The sequence below is a fragment of the Suricata suricatta genome, chromosome 7 (genome assembly GCF_006229205.1).
Source record: "Suricata suricatta isolate VVHF042 chromosome 7, meerkat_22Aug2017_6uvM2_HiC, whole genome shotgun sequence".
Lineage (NCBI taxonomy): Eukaryota > Metazoa > Chordata > Mammalia > Carnivora > Herpestidae > Suricata > Suricata suricatta.
In genome coordinates, this window is record NC_043706.1 from 42,769,306 (window position 1) to 42,787,266 (window position 17,961).

Sequence of the window (17,961 nt, forward strand, 5' to 3'; positions counted from 1 at the left end):
ACTGACTGGGAGCTGAAAACTATTCACCAAAGTCCTCTCTCCTTAAGCTAAAAAGGCTCTGCCAAGCAGCATCAGTACGGCAACAATGAAAAATACGATTGCAGGTGCATACCTTAACCTCCTGATTGGTGAAGACCTCGACATCCACCACACAGGCAACCAGAGTGGAAACATCACAGTCCATGCTAGGGGCTGGCATTCCCCCTCCCGAATTTTCAGGCAAGAGCTAGGCAACCTCAGAGCTGTGCGGGATGGGAAAAGCCTCCAGGTGGACGCTGCCGTGGCCGGCTGGGTGTCGCCGTGCCCTGGGGATCGCCGGTGCTCGGCACCTGCAACCCGCTCCCTCTGCACGCACGCAGCCCGCGTCTGAGGCTGCACAGCAGAGTAATGAACGGCCGGGCTCTCTCATGGCAATGACATCACCACAAAGACTGACACAAGCTGAAGCTATTTTTTTCCCCCAAGCCTTTTATCTCGAGGCAGTGCAGTGGAGCAAATTGAACATGATTATGTGCTAAATCTGAACTCAGACTAAATCAATTCAGGCAGCGTTAGCTAGGAACTGAGTCATAGCTGTTGTTTCAGCCGAGTGCTTATGTTTGCAAAAAGCAAGGGGGAGAATCTGACACCAGAGGCTCTGCTTTGGGAGGGTGGGTAAATAAGTCTGCAGATGAGCCTCCTGAGGTTAAGGTGTGACAATTTTCTGCCTCGGAGATGAGCAGGAAGTTGAGGCATTCTGCAAATTGCCTGGCTTCTGTTAATTGCCCTGTGCCGGTCTGCGCAGCCACACATGTTCTGGGCATCCTAATGCATCCCGGGCATGGGCTGAATAGAAATCCATCTTGAAGGAACTAAAGAGCTGGTCGTCAGTCATTTAGGCAGCCTGGTAAGAGAAGATAATTAGAGGTCTGTGAAATTCTATTTGAAGCACATAAGTGCAGACCAGTTACTCTAAAAGCACCCTTCCCAGCACGGGATTTCAGGCTGTTTCCAAGGTCATTCGAACCAAAAGCAATCATGGAAAAGGAGTTACAGCAAACGTCTCATGCGGAGACAGATGGCAGGGTCTAATGGGCAAATGCGCTGATGTGGGTCATTGTCAGAGCCTCGGGGATCAATTTCGCCTGAGACTTTGAACATGTCTGGTTGCTCTTTTGGTCCCTCTTCCTGATTGTGAATCGTTGAGGGGTGCGGCTGTGGATAAATTCACCTTTATGTCTTGAGACTTTAGCAGAGTGGAAAGAGTAAGCAATAACTGTTTTATGAATAAATCGACTGAACAGGAATAGCCTGCTTTGATGATAGGAGTGAACAAGGAGGAAAATATCAGTTTTTAGTTTAGCATTAGTTGTAAAAGTCCCAGTAGAACTCACTAACATTCTAGTAGGATCTATTCCCGTAGGACTACGGTTGCACCACTGATGGCTATTGGAGTGTCACGATTTGCAACAGATTGGAGCCTTTCTAACACATGATTGAACATTTTGGCATGCAGATGAGAAAGGTGACTTTTCAGACTAAAAGCACACGTTTTGTGATTGCTTCTCATTGGACTACATTTGAGCCTAGTGTTTGCCTCCAATGAGACATTTCTCATGCTAAATGAAAGCAGTCCACAAACACAAACATTCAGACTGATGAAAGTGTGTGTGTGTGTGTGTGTGTGTGTGGCACTTACTATGTGGTCCAGGGCACTAGGAGGAACATGAAGTCATATATGCAGATAATTTAACTCACACTTACCGAGTGAGGACTATACGCATAGCTCTGCAGCAGATGCTCTTAGGGATAAAATGATGAATAGGCAGAATTCACCATCCTCATGGGGCTTAAAATCCAGCGGAGCAAATAAGACATGGAGACAAGCATCTACACAATGAGGCAGTGGCAGTGGCAATGGTGGCTGAGGAGCCACAGCATTTAGTGGGAGCACCAGAGAAAGAGCAACGGAGAATGAAAGCGGCTGGGGCAGTTGAGCATCAAGAAGGAGAATGTGGCCTCTCCTCTGATCTTGCAATGAGGGTAAGACTACGGCAGACAGCGCAGGGGTGAGGGGAGCCCATCAGACAGGGGCAGCAGACTAGAGATGTTCAGACCAAACAAAAAACAGGTTATATGAGGGACAAGACACACTGAAGCTTAAATTTGACTGGAGCCAGCGGTGGACAAGGGAGCAAGAGCCAGGTGACTCACAGCCTAGCGTCTACCCAGTCGACCATGGAACTCCTGGAAATGTTTTTGAGAAAGTGAATGGAGTTTATATATACATAAAGTATATACAAGGATGACTATAACTTTGGAGACCATTGACAGAGGCAAATACCATTCAAGAGGCAAAACAAAGAAATAACTACTCTTCTCATATGCATGGCATATGCGAAAATTTACTTTTTGAAAGCTTCATTCCATGGGGTGCCTGTGTGGCTCAGCCGGTTAAGCACCTGACGTTGGCCCAGGTCATGATCCTGTGGTTTGTGGGTTCAAGCTCCTCATTGGGCTCTGGGTTGTCAGCTCAGAGCCTGGAGCCTGCTTCAGATTCTGTGTCTCTCCCTCTCTCTGCCTGCCCCATGCTCACACTCTGTCTCCTCTGTCTTTCAATAATAAATAAACATTTAAAATTTTTAAAAAGTTTCATACCAGTGATATGCTGGTAAGTGCTTAATAATCGGCACTCTGAAAGGAAAAGCCCAATGTGTAGTGTTTGCTCATTTCTGTGGCGTAAATATTCTTATCATGGCTGATTTCAAGCAACCAGTATAAAGTCAGTTGAATGCAAAGTCAGGAAGCGATGCCTACGTCTGTTCACACCGGCCGTTCGAGCTGCTTCCTGCACATAGTTAGACAGTCATGAAAACACTCGTTGGCAGAAGCTGGGTCCAGCACGCATGTCCAGAGCGCATCAAAGAACAGCAGGGTGGAAGGAGCATTTTAATCACAGGGATCTCTGCATTCTTTCACACTTTCTATTTAGGAAAGGACACACATGTGTTATTTCAAGAAAAAGGATCGTGCTATGATCAGTCTTGGCCTGAGGACGTGCGTCTATGCAGGAAGCACAGCCCCACTCAAAACTGTACAATCGGTGTATTTTTCTGATGCCTCCTCAGTTTCTCCACTCTGATTTGTTCCTGCCCTGGAGATTGTTTCCTTTGCTCCAGAAACCACTAACTTTAGGCTCTCCTCCTTTTAAGAACACAGCTGTCAATTCATTTATGTTAGCATTTAATGACTGATAATACATAGCCTTACCCATCACAGAGGACTCTGTATTTTAACAAGTGATCAAATATTAAGCTGAATAAATCGTGTTTTTAGGGTAGATTTATATATATTAAGAGCATATGGTGATTCTATTTTTTAAATTTTTTAAATGTTTATTTATTTTTGAGAGAGGGGGGTAGGAAAACAAAGCATGATCAGGGGAGGGGCAGAGAGAAAGGGAGACAGAATCCGAAGCAGGTTCCAGGCTCTGAGCTAGCTGTCAGCACAGAGCCCAATGCGGGGCTTGAACCCACAAACCGTGAGATCATGACCTGAGCCGAAGTCAAATATTTAGCTGAATGAGCCACGCAGGCGCCCCAGAGAGAGCATACGGTGATTCTAAAATAACATTATTGGGTTTTTAAAATAGGTTGGTTCAACAAATTGGATATACAATACAATTCAATTGCCGACACAGAAACACGCATTTTCCAACGGATGGGAGCCCATAGGGGGCTTCCCTGTTAAATAGCGTCCTGTTTCTCTAGATAGAATGTACTTTTTATAGCTGGGAGAGGAATTAACAGGCTGGAAGTGCCTCGGGTATGTGTGTAAGCACTTTGGCTGAGGCCTCCAAGGCCCGACGTATCTTGGCTCCAACGTCCTCTCCCGTTCCATCTCCTGCCACTTCCCCCAGTGCTGTCCAGGTCCCAGACTCACCCATCCTCTTTGGCATTCCAAAGAAGTACTGAGCTCTTTCTCATCTCAAGGACTTTGTACTTGGTATTGCCCTGGTCTGGACACATCCAGATCTTTTCATGGCTGGGTCTTTCCTATCATCCTTCTCTCAGCTCAGATATCTCCTTGAAGAAACCCTTCCTGATCACCTAAAATACAGTGCGTGTACATGCATGTGTATGCACATGTGTGTGCACACACAGAATCAACCACTATCCCAGCATGTTTGTTTTAATTTTAGTCACAGCAGCTTTCACTCTCTGAAATCACTGTTCACTTAGTCCTTATGTATTTTTTGTTTCCCCAACTAGAATTTAATCTCCACAAAAGCAATTCTGGTCACTGCTTATTCTCAGAGGCTAGAAGAGTGCCTGACACTTAGGAGGTACTTTATTAAATATCTGATATATGAATGGATATGTAAATGAATGAATACATTTTAAAAGGCAAGTAAAGGGACACAACCCTAAGGAGGTGCCTTGTGATACGGGAGTTTCAGGAAGGTCCTTTCAGGAAGGTAAATGGGCAGAGGAGTTCAGTGGTCACCCCCATTCCTGACAGCTGAATCCTGGCAGAGCTCTGCTCAGGGGCACCCTTTCCAGCTGAAGTGACCATTAACCATAGGATTCATCCCAAGCCACTGCTCTTCCAATGACTGGCCACATTAAGAAAATGGATGCGAATGATGCAGACCGCTTAGACAAAGATCACTTCCTTACCCCTCTGGCCAGGCAATTCTTGCAGTCACCTCCAACTGGACAGGAGGAGATGTGCACCTTCCAACCCCAGAGGCAGCAGCCAAATCTGTCGTGCTAATGGACATAGATCTTCCCACTACAGCTATGAGGTGTCAAAGGCTTTGCTCCTTCTCTCTGTCTTTCAGGATCACTTGTTTTTAATGTTTATTATAGAAAATTTTTGACATATTCGGATGTAGAGAGAATATAATAAGTCTTCACATACACACCAGCCAGGTGCAAGAATAACTTTGGGGATCAATTTTGCATCCTCTTTGCCAGTAGGTCTCAGAGTGTGGTTCAAACTAGCAGCATCAGCATCATCTGGAAACTTGTTAGAAACTTAAATTCTTTTTTTTTTTAATGTTTTATTTATTTTTGAGACAGAGAGAGACAGAGCATGAGCAGGGAGAGGCAGAGAGAGAGGGAGACACAGAATAGAAAGTAGGCTCCAGGCCCTGAGCTGTCAGCACAGAGCCCGACGCGGGGCTCAAACCCATGAACATGAGATCATGACCTGAGCCGAAGTTGGAGGCTTAACCAACTGAGCCACCCAGGCACCCCAAAACTTAAATTCTTGAGTCCCTCCTAAGACTGAATCAGAATCTCTCAATGTGAGGCTGGTTATCACCTCCAGGTGATTCCAAGGCAAGACCAAATCTAAAGATCACTGCTGCAGGTCCCCACTCACACTCCCTCCTGGTTATTTTGATGTAGATGCCTGACATCATAATATCTCATCTGTAAACTTTTAAACCCCCAAAGATAACGGCTCCTTTTTGGAAATCACTATACCTATCATCACACGACCTGAGAAGAACAGTAACTCAGTATCATCATCAAATATCCTGCCAGTGTGCACATTGCTCGAAACTACCAATGTTCTCTTCCTTCTCATCCTCTCCTGCCCCCTCCCCAGTCCCGTCCTGCTGCCCCTCTCCTTCCTTCTTTTGTGGTTTGTGTATCTAAATTGGGATCCAAATGGTGGTGTCTCTCATGTCTGTTTTAATCTATAGAATTCTTCTACATCCCTTCTTTGTTTTCTTCCTTGCAGTTTGTTGTGATGATAAAACCATGTTATTTGTCCTTTAGAGATTCCCCAGGCTGGAGTTTCATAAGGACCTCCACACAGAGTCATTTAACCGATTTCTCTGTTACCTGAAGGTCCCATTAATTAGATCCAGAAGCTTGATAGATTTGGGTTTGGCAAGACTCCTTCCTAGATGGTAATGCTTCTTCCATTGAGGGTATGGAATGTAAGGCTGTCGCTCTTTTGTGATATAAGCAATCTTTCATGTAAATGTCTAGGCTCATTCTTTTGTTAGGATTTGAGAAATAATGGTATTCCTTCTTCATGCGTTCATGGACTACTTCCACAGAGAGGAACTACTTTTCATCTACCTTGTACTTACTCTGAGCTACATTTTTGTAACACAGGCAAAATACACACTGTACTCTTTTCCTTTATTAGCTTGTGTGTGTGTTTAAATAATTTGCTTCCTTATTATCTCTCAAAGATCATTGAGGGTTTTTTTTAAAGTATCATTATGAACTTATGAATTAAACATATTTAATGAATTTGAATTTATTGTAGTTTTATTTTATTGACGCTTCAACTGCCCGTATTTGGCTGGTGAGAGTCTCATCAGGTTGGCTCCTGTGTCCTTTGGACACAATCCTAGTGTCATTGAGGGCTACCTCTCCTTCTAGCATAAGATAGTCCAGGCTTATCTTGTCCTTTTTCTGTTCCAGATAAAGAGTCAGCCATTTCTCCAAGGAGCCCCAGTTCCATTTAGCAATTATTTTAACATATTTACAGATCATAATCTATATACTTATAGAGAGGTCTCTTTACACTGGGTTGATTATTGTTTATAAGCATTTCCATGGACAGAGCTAGGAATTCTTTCAATATATTTAAAAGGTAGCATATGAAGTCAGACTGATGATTCCAATTCAAATCCAAAACTACAGTGTTTTTGCCGAAACTCAGTTTTATATCTGTATCCCATTTCTTCTACATCAAATATCTTGGTCGTTACCAAAATCATAATTATTCATTTGCCTTATCCCATAATATATGTACTACAGTCTTGGAATCATATTATTAATACTACAAGGAATGCCTTAAGATTTTTTTTCAGTTCTTTTGTCCTTTGGGTACATCTCATAAAAGACATCCAAATTATTGTGTCTTATAGTCATTTGAAATACTCCATCCCGTCAACTGAATACCAAGTTAGGTTTCATTGGTTTCAAAACTTTTTACTTTTAGAAGCATTTACTTTTTAAGGTTCACCTGCTTCCAAACTGTTTCCACATTTGCTTTCTTTTTTAAAAAGTAACATCTTTGAATTCATAAGGATTATTGGTCCCACTAAACTTAATTGTGTTTTATAATTACAAAATTTTGGCATGGTTCAAAAATCAATTCTACAAAGAAATCTGGCTTCTATCCCTGTCTCCTCCACCCCATTCCCTCCCTCCCTCCCATGCAGGTTACTATTACTTCCTCTTTATTGTTTATCCTTTCTTCCATTAAAAAAACTAGCAAATGTATATGTATATTATTTTTCCTCTCTTTCTTAGGCAAATGAGAGCATACTTTGAGCACTTTGCTGTCTTGCTTTTATCACTAGAAAATGTGACCCTAGAGATCATTCCATAATAATATATAGAAATATTCCTATTCCTTTTTATAGTATTCCACTCTGTGGGTATGTGAAGTTTGTGCAACGAGGTCCCTATTGATAGGCATTAGGATTGTTTCTAGTTTTTTGGTATGAAATGGTGCAGCCATGGAGAGACTTTGCTCATGTGTATGTGGTTTTGCTAGATCCAGTCAAATTCTCCATCACGGCTGTGCCATTTTGTTTCCTTACCAGCAATTTATGAGAAAGTGTTTCCCCGCAGAATGTGTTGCGGAAGGTACTGGACGTTTGCCCATCTGGTGAGCAAGCTGTAGTTAGTCGAGCGGAGCTTTGGCTTGCAGTGTTATGATGGGCACACTTAAGGATCTTTCTAAACATGTACTAGTACAGTCTTGTCGTAATCAGTGTCCCTGACCTTTTCTCTAGGCAACTTAGGTTCCGTTTCTCACCTGAGCAAGCAAAATGTCCTAAAGCCACACCAAGGGGCTTCAATGAGTTCTGTTCACATTACTCTTATGAACAAGGTGGGCCATGTGTTCCTGCGGTTAAGAGCCATTTGAATTCCTTTTTTTTCCAGGACACCTCCCTTAGGCCTGGTCATCACACGTCAAACATATTCCCACCCCAGGTCACCTGCAGGTGGCATCCCCTGCCTCAAATGCCATTTCTCCATCTTCTCCACAGCAGGCCGGTGTCTGCTCAATGGCCCACATCGGAGAAGCCTGCCCTCCTCAGTCTCTCACTAAGTAGCACCCTTCTCACTATCTCCTACCTCTGTTTTATTTCTCTTCAAAGCACTTGCCACTCATGGAGGGTATATATTTATTTGTGTAGTTTCGTTTTACCTCTCCCATGGGAATGCAAGCTCCGTGAGGGCAGGGCTCCCCTGCCTTGCTCACTGTGGTTTCCCTAAGTGCCTACAATGGGGCACTTGTACTACGAGCACTCAGGGAACACCTGCTGGGTGAATGGATAACTGAATAAGTGAAATCCTTGTGCTCCAAGAGCCAGCTGAGGACAGGCGCTTCCGGGAACATGGACAAGACATATGTACATGAAATGGGTCCCTGCGAGAGAGAAATGAACCCGAGAAGGGAAGGTGAGATCAGTGAGGTCATTGGGCTGTGGAGATGGTGGGGTGGAGGCAGGGGAGGTCCATAAGAAGTGAGAGGGACACTGAAAGGGGAGAAGGAGGGACACAAAATCAAATGTCCCCATTTTGGGGGTGCCTGGGTGGCTCAGTCAGTTAAGTGTTGGACTTTGGCTCAGGTCATGATCTCACAGTTCGTGAGTTCCAGCCCCACATTGGGCTCTGTGGTGACAACTCAGATCCTGAAGACTTTCAGATTCTGTCTCTCACTCTCTCACTCATTCTGCCCCTCCTCTGCTCATGTTCTTTCTGTCTCTGTCTCTCAAAAAACATATAAATATTAAAAAAAAATTGTGCCTGGGTGGCTCAGTCCATTAAGCGTCTGACTTCAGCTCAGGTCGTGATCTCACAGTTCTTGGGTTCAAGCCCCATGTCAGACTCTGTGCTGACAGTTCAGAGAGTGGAGCCTATTTCAGACTCTGTGTCTCCCTTTCTCTCCCTCCGCTCACATTTTGTCTCTCTCTCACTCTCAAAAACGGATAAACGTTAAAAAGAAATCCCCCATTCTGCACATTCTGCAGCAGCCCCATGCTATGTGGCAGGTGCAATGCCCTTGGTCAGACTCAAGGACAGCCATTCCACCACTGCCCAGATAGCACCTACCGAGGTCTTACCCCAAGTGCATTCTGAGGAAGCCATCATCATTTCCTCTCTGCCTTGCCCTCTTCCCCAGTTCCCAGGGAATCATGCCTGCCTGATCCATCCTTTAATAAGAAGACATATTTCCCCTTTGCAGCTTTCACATTGGAGTCACACGGTACATTTTATAGTAGGCTGTGTAATGCCTAAGAAGCTGACATACTTGAAAAATGACAGGGATGAATATAACTAGAGCATTCAGCATCACTGTCTTCAGACATTCAGTTCTCTGAGAACTGCTCTTCCTCCTTCCATCCTGGATTCATCTGAGGGGGCCCTGATCAGACAAAGCCAGTCAGAGTTCTCATGAGGGTTTTCCAAACCCAAACTGGGTCAGGAGAATATCAATGACGTTCCAGTATTACTTCAACCAATGCCTCCCTCTTTCCCCAAGCGAATTCAGATACTATTTCTATTACTAACAACCAAGAAAGTCCTAGCTAACTCACACACACACACACACACATCCACGCACACATACACATGCACACACACAAACATACATGTCAGCCCTAGGTTAAATAACAGGTGACAAGGGGACAATATAGTGGGAGTCATTTGTCAGGTTTCCCAATTGTCTTATTAAAACCACCCCCTCTAGTCACATTAGAGGTGAGGGAGCCGGCATGATCTTAAACCCCTCCTAAGGTTTTAGGAGTTCCAGGATGGATCTTTGCAAAGAAAATCTCCTCAAAGAATCATCTTTCCATTTCTGAAGGCTTTGCCCTGCTAATCCCTCTTCTAGATTTTCAGCTATCTAACCAGATTTTTGGCCACCTACTTTGGACATCTTCATATCGGTCTGATATCTACCTCTACCTGGAATGTCATATTTACTATTTTATTGTGTCTCAGTTGAATCAGAATTTATCATCCTGTCATCCATCATTTAATTAGGGCTAACCTTTGAAGTCACTGCAAAAATTTATTAGCATTGTATTATTTAAACTTCACAATAGGCCCCATTTAGAGAATAAGGAATTAATTTGCTGCAGGCCAAATAGCTAGAAAGTGGTAGATCTAAACCATTTGCCTCCAAAGTGGGAAATCTGAACTTCTCTACTATATCAACTTCGACATGGCTGAGGAGTAACATGAACACATCTTTACTTTTGAAGGAATTCTAGTAGTGATGTGAAGGCTGGATTGGAAAGTATCAAAGCCTTATCTTCAAGAAGATGGTAAAAATAAATGAAAGTATTTGATAAGTCTTACTCTTTGAAATTTGAAATTAACAACTTATGAAGCACAAAAACACTTCCGGAAAAGAAAATGTACCACTTTAGAGATGAGCTTCTAATCTTCTAACCAAGTCTGCTATTCTTCCTGTGTTCCCTGTCTCAAGTTTGACAACACCTTCCACCCAGTCACCCTTGCATCATAACCTCAGCCACCTTTGATTCCTTTCACTGGCAGACACCAAGGGTGCTGGTTGATCCAGAGACTCAATGCGGTTGTTAAAGGGCCCTATCTGTGACTCTAAAGATGATTCCCAGGATGGCTGCCAGTAGCAAACACTGCCAGTATTTCATTCTACAATTGGCCCACTTAGGTCACATGTTCACCTCTGAACATGACTGTGGCTGGGATGAGGAATATTTTGATTGGCTTAAACCAATTTGAACCTGCTTCTGCAGTAAGAAGTGGTGGCGGGTTTTCCTTGAAGTAGGGCTGCATGAGCATGGATGGATGTGTAAGCAATATCTGAGTTAGGATGGACATCCATCAGTGTCTACCATTGTTTCAGTTCCATACCTTTCAGAATAGGCTCTTGGTTGCAAATGACAGAAAGGGCTCTCGGCTAACTAGCAGGAAAGCAGCATGTAAGGAAATTATGAGGGAGCTCTTGCAGAATTAGCAATTTTGAGAAAGAGCTTCAGAAACTAGGTTGGGATGCAGAGGGTCTAAACTGCAGAAGATAACCTCCAAGGCGATGCTGTAGGAACAAATGAAATAGGACACTACCACTGGAACCCACAACCTTCAGACCCGTCACTCCTTGTCTGCTGCCGTGAGTGGTGTATAACTGTTCCTATGACTTTGTGTAATACTCTCTGGAGTCAACGTTCTGAGTATGGTGTTCAGTTGGTCAAGCCTGAGTCATGTACCCCAAGGCCAACTGCCAGGATATCTAGTTAGGGAAATTTTGGTTCCCATGGACTCTCAGCAACAGGTGGTAGCCCCACTAAGGGTCACAGAGGGGAGGGTTCCTTAACATAGAACAAGAGTGAGATGCTGGACAGCTCAAAAATAGCAAGGGTCCACTATCAGCCTCCTATCCACTATGACTCTCTGCCCACTCATCTTTTTTTATTTACTACCACCAGATTCATCTTTGTGGAGCTAGTTCTGATAATATCACTCCCCTGGCTCAGATATTTCCATTGCTGGTAGAAGTTTTTTAAAAATTTGAATATGGTGACACCAACCTACTCTTCCAACCATTTTTTTCCCCTAACAGCTTCTCTGCACACATCCTATTTTCCAAAGAACATGAACTTCTTGATATATGCCATGTTATGAAAAGTATTGTTTTGCATGGATTGTTTCCTATCATTGGAATTCATTCATTCATCCACCCATTCCATCCAGTGGTTATTGACTGAACATTTTATGTACCCAGCACAAAGCAAAGCACTGGCCATAGTAAGATGGTAAATCACTACCTCCTTTCTCAGGGAGGTCATGGTAAAGGTAGTAAAGAATTACAGTATGATAGAACAGGCCAAGACAAAATAGAATATTATGTTCCATAAATTATATTTTCTACAAATGATGTTGGTACAAAGTGTAGTAGAGAGGGGGGCATTTTTCCCTAAGAAAGGAATATTTTGTTGAAGTATTCAGTAATTTGGTATTCTTCTAGATGGGCAAGCAAGTAGGGAGATGACTATTCAGTGTAGGCAGGGGCATGAAATGATGTAGTGAAGTATGAGAAACCATGAGTACACTCATTTTGCAGAAATTCCCAAGTGGAGTCTGAGATTAGTGGTAGAGAGCCAGGGAAAATGCACCCAGACTGTTAGGCAAGGGTCTGATCATGAAGAGTTTTGTGAGTTATAGACAGGAATTTCAATTTTGCTCCACAGAGAGAACCAATGAAGGCTACAACGGTAGTCTCTTAACTCTCCCTGCCTCTAATCTCACTGCTATTGTATTTATCTTGCAAACAATGTGGCCAGACAGACCTTTACACTAACAAACTATAACCATATTACTCTCCATGAAAGTCGAAAGCTGGAACCAGGGCTACATATATGCAAAGGAATATAGTAAGGAAATGTTAAAAATCTAACTGGAAAACAGGCCACTAAGACCTTGTGTTGGAAATTTCTCAGGCTACCTAACTAGAAGGTCAGTCTACACCACTAAAATAAGGCATATGACTTCCATATACATAATGCACAAATCCATTATAGCTCTTACCCCACTGTATGGTTTAAATGTTTTATTGTACACTCAGCATGTTGCTAAACATAAAACATACAGCAAGTAATCAAGATAAGGTCTGATAAATGGGTAAAAGAATGATGAGTGAAAGACAAAACAGACTAATGCATTCTCACTTCCTTTCATGGATGGATTAGTTCTGAGTTGTTCAATGGAAGGGAGAGCTCGATTTGCTTTAGACTTTGGTGCTTAGTATGAAGTCCCCTGCTCCAACACCCTATTCTTTAACTCCCTAAGCTTTGAGAGTCCTGGGAGTTTATACAGGAAGAACTAAGAAGCGTAGCCATGAAGCCTCAAATGCATTTATGTATACAGAGAGAAGTGGTTGAAAGTCCATCAAACGTTTGTGCTCTTTTGAAGGTATAGAACTACAGTTTCCCTATCAGGGCTACAGCTCCCAGTCTAAGGGTGATCCTGTGACTGCTCGGTCCAATGGAGTAGAAACAGAATTAGATATGCCAGTTTCAGCCGTGGCCCATAGGACTCACCTACAGGACTCTCATTTCTTTTCTTCAAAATGATCTTTGGAGCCAAGTTTTGAGGACGGTAGAGTCTGTATCAGACTACGTCTCTGAATGACTGCAAGGATCACATTCCTATTTCCTTCAACCTTCTCCTCTATCACAATGCCAGTGGAGTTTTATATGAGTGGGAAATAAATCTTTCTTTTGGTGAGCCCCCAAGATTCTAGAGCGTATCTTGTGCAGCAGATATCATCACCCTAACTAATATAGTATCCATGTGTATGTGTGTGTGTTAAAGTATGTGTGAATATGAAATCCAGTTTTCTGCAGAATCTACAAAATGGAGATAGACAGAAGTAAGACTATTTAATCCTTGAATGTGGAAAATCTTTCATCTCAAAATTTAACTTAAATGGCTATAATTAACAAGTAAGCAGGTATCTGTGATGTTATTTGATGTACAATGTTTAGTGTGTGTCAAGACAGACACCAAGGAAGAAAATGGAGCTTGAGAAAAGAGGTGGAAAGTAAAAAAGATAAAATAAATAAGATCAAAAAAGACTTTCTGGTAAAGTTCATGATTTTTTAGACAACTGAATTAGAAATAACCACTGATTATGACTGGTGATATTCCAAATAAATAAGTAAATCATTAGGATTATATGTAAGAAACACAACTTAGAAATAATTAGAAATACATTATGATTATATCATTGGATCTCATCAAGCTTCAGAATGCTAATGCCCACACTTTAAGATGATTCCACTTGGAAAAAAAAAAGATTCTACTTGCCTAAAATTGTCCCTAAAAAGACACATCAAGTGAGTCGCCGTATATTTCTAAATCTTCTAGGGCTAGCCTAAGAAGGCAGGCATCTGAAAAAGTCAATCTTCATTCATAACACATATCTTCTTTCATTTACTTTCCCTTTTGTTGTGGTAAATCCAAAAGCTAGAACAGAGAAAGGTAAAGGGGGAGAGGTAAGGAGCTGCATGGAATGCATGAAAGAGAAGTTTCTGGTAGTAGATGTCAGGCTGACTATACACATTCATACCACCTAGATTGGGGTTTGGGTCAGTGTGTCTGTTGAGCATGGCAATACCTTTGGAAATTTCCAAAATTTTGAGAAGTCACATTCTTGTTTTGACTGATATATGACTTTTTACTGGTTCCATAGAATTGGGGTAGCAAGAGTAGAGAACACAAAAAAGTGGCTGTGGAGGATTGGCTGTGGGCTCCAGGAAAAAAAGGGAAAGAGATTTTCCGGTTACTTCTCAGGCAAGCCAATCTAGTGTATCAGTACACATAAGAACAAAGAGTCACAGGGAAAATGTTGTAGAAAAAAATAAATATTGTATATTGGGAGGAAGGGTTTCTTTGGGTTGTTACTGGGACACCTGGTACAGAAGGCAAAGTGGAGAAAGATGTGGGATTCCAGCAGTGAGGTCATCAATGAACTTACGAAAGAGGAAGTGTTCAATAAGCACAGCTCTGGGATATGCATTTGAATTGTGGATTCTGTTATTTTGGGTGGAGGGCAAATGGAGTTTGCAACATTCTGTTGGTAAACATGTAACTTCCAATAATCTTTCTAGAATCCAAGAGGCTTTACAAAATAAATGAAGTTCACAGAAACTTCCACTTTCTCTTAAATACATTAAGATGCAAGAAACCATTGGCAGTCTCTCAAAAAGAGAGACAAGCCAAGTACACAACCACTGCTTTTTACCCTCCTCAAGAGAGTTAACAAAAAAGAAACCTAAGTGAACTAAATTCCATAAAGTGATGAGTGCTTCTCAGGAGGGAAAAGATATAGATTTGCTTTCATCTTTCATGTAATAGGGAGAGAAAGAAGGATTGACCAGAGACACGTATTAGGATAGATGAGGTAAATTCCTCAGAAACGTTTACGGTTTCATGTGCACTAGAATGATGGATATGAATCCCAGAGAATCCCAAAGAGCATGTCTGTAAAGCCAATACTTTCTTTATCCAGACCAAACTGAAATAAAGAAAATGAGATCTGTGGGACATGATAAAACATTGATACATATGTATAACTAGAATCCCAAAAGTAGGAGAGAGAATGATGCAGAAGAAATATTTGAAAACATAATAGCCAAGATTTTCTCTAAATTGATTAAGGATGTCCATACATCCATCCAAGAAGCTCTTTAAAACTCAAGATAAGCACATGCAGATACATTAGAGTTGAACCCCTAAAATTCAAAACTAAAGAGAAATATTAAAAGCAAGAGGAGGAAAATGACTTATGTATTAAATATGGGGAACAACAATAAAAAAAACCCTGGCTTCTTATGAGAAACAGTGGTGGCCGTAATGCAATAGAATAACATATTTAACGTAAAGAAATAAAAATGATGAACTATCAACCGAGATTGATTTAGCCAACAAAAAACGACTTTCAAATATGAAGGCAAACATGTGTCTGTTGCTTGTGAGAATGTACAATAGTACACCACTTTGGAAAACAGTTTGTTAGTTCCTTAGAAACTTAAACATTAATTTAAAATATGACTCAGAAATTCTACCACTAGGAATTGGGTAAATAAACATCCAAGTGAAATGAAGATGTATGTTGACACAAAGACATGTATGCAAATGTTCATGGTAGCATTATTTTAATAGACAACTGGAAACAATACAAAGGTCCATGAACTGATAAATGGATAATCAAAATGGAGTATATTCATACAATAAAATGCTTGCTACTCATCAACAGAAAGGAATGAACTACCGACATGCTGTAAATTGATAAGCTTCACAAACATTATGCTAAATTAAAAGAAGCAAAAGATCAAACACTGCATAATTTCATTGATATAAAATGCCCACAAAAATGGATTAATGATTGCCTGACGCTATGGGTGGAAAAGGGCATTGTCTGCAAATGAGCATGAAGGAACTTTTTGAGGGAATAAAAATATTCTAAAACCGAATTTGGTGATGGTCACTAATAATCACTGAATTGTGCACTTAAAATGGGCAAGTTTGATAGTATGTAATTTATGCCTCAATAAAATTGTCAAACAATATGAAGACAAAATGTTAAAAAATTATATTCAACCACCACCAAAAAATAAGAATAGGAGAACTCACCAACTGTGCATCTGAACTACTAGATTCTGGGAGCCTGGGTGGCTCAGTCAGTTAAGCGTCCAACTTCAGCTCAGGTCATGATCTCATGGTTCGTGGATTTGAGCCCCGCACCAGGCTCTGTGCTGACAGCTAGCTCAGAGACTGGAGCTGTCTTTGTATTCTGTGTCTTCCTCTCTCTCTGACCCTCCCCTGCTCATGCTGTCTCTCTCTCAAAAAAAAAATTAAAAAAAAATATTCTTCCTACCGAAGGGAAGTAATCCCTAGTGGAAACTCCAGTAGGCAGGAAAGGATGCAGAGCACTAGAGGGGTGGATTTATGGGTAAATACCCAAGACCTTCATATTGTATTTATTTGAAACTTCTTTTTTTATTTATTTAACATTTATTCATTTTTGAGAGAAAGAAAGAGTGTGAGCAGGGGAGGAGCAGAGAGAGAGAGGGAGATGCGGAATCTGAAGAGAGAGAGGAGACACAGAATCCAAAGCAGACTCTAGGCTCCGAGCTGTCAGCACAGAGCCCAGTGTGGGGCTCAAACCCACGAACTGCAAGATTACGACCTGAGCCGAAGTCAGACACTTAACCAACTGAGCCACCCAAGTGCCCCTATTTGAAACTTCTTTAAAACTATTCATTATTCAAAGTAATAAAACAATAATGAACTGTGGGGTTTGTAGCACATGCAGAAGTTAATTCTATAATAAGAGCACAAAAATTGGGTAGGTGAAAAAGGAATTATAAGTGTGGTGCTCTTCCTTTGTGAAATAATGTAATATGCCTGAAGACTGTGATATGTTAAAGATACATATTATAGTCTCTATAATAAGAGGAGTTAGTAAAAATAACACAAGGAGGACTAGCTTAAAAGTCCACAGAAGGGGCTCAAACGGAATACTAAAAAAATAAAATAAAAAAATAATAATTGCTTTATCCAAAAGATGGCAGTAAAAGAGAACCAGAGTAACATAAACCAGATGGAACAAATAGGAAACAAATGCTACGATGGTAGACTTAAACACAACCATATTGATACTTACTTTAAATGTGAAAGGATTGTAAACACTTGAATTAAAAGGCAGAAAATATCACACTGGGTAAAAAAGCAAGAAAGCAAGAAAGATTATCTTTATATTCCACACACATGTGGATATGAAACATATTTTAAATCTAAAGACACAGACTACTTAAAAGTACAAGATTAGAAAAATAGAAACTGTGCAAACAGCATAAGAAACGTGTTGTGTCTATATTAATATCACACAAGATAGACTTGATAAAGAGAACTACCAGAGCATAAGGTTATAAGAATAGATATTTTATCATTTTAAAATCAAGAAAATAGAAAGTTTCTTTGTCTCTGTCTTTAAATATCTTAACTCGCTCAACTCTTTTCTTTTCTTATATCTCTGGGATATACAAAAATTATATTGAAGAAAATATAACAATGTTAGGTATGAATGTAGTTAATAACAAAAAAATCAAACTACACGAAGCAGAATTTGGCAGAATCAAAGGGAGAGATACAGATCTACAATCACAGTTGGATATTTTACAATAGAGATTAAAAAGAAAATTAATTCAGGAATTAATGGAAACTAATAGAACAAATAAAATCCTCTCAGAAATGAGTAGAAAAAATCAGTAGAGATGAAAAATAAAGAACATTTGAATGACTCTACAAAGCAATTTGACCTAATTGACATTCATGGAATGCTGTACCCAACAACTGCAGAAATACACATTCTTTTCCGATGGACATAGAACATGCAGCATGAAAGACCATGTGCTGCATTATAAAACAAGTCTCAGTGAAT

General features: G+C 41.0%; 1 protein-coding gene across 2 annotated transcripts in view; it reads right to left on the reverse strand.

Moving 5' to 3' along the window:
• The window catches only part of RCAN2 (regulator of calcineurin 2), a 231,459-nt gene that overhangs the window by 104,081 nt on the left and 109,417 nt on the right, over positions 1 to 17,961 (reverse strand). Inside the window, exon 1 of one of the 2 annotated variants that reach the window (XM_029944562.1) lies at positions 113 to 386. The exons of the other annotated variant lie outside the window; for it this stretch is intronic. Within the exon in view, the coding sequence (XP_029800422.1) occupies positions 113 to 199 (87 nt within the window). The 5' untranslated portion in view covers positions 200 to 386. Of the gene's footprint in view, positions 1 to 112; positions 387 to 17,961 lie in introns of those variants that run through there. 2 annotated transcript variants of the gene reach the window in all.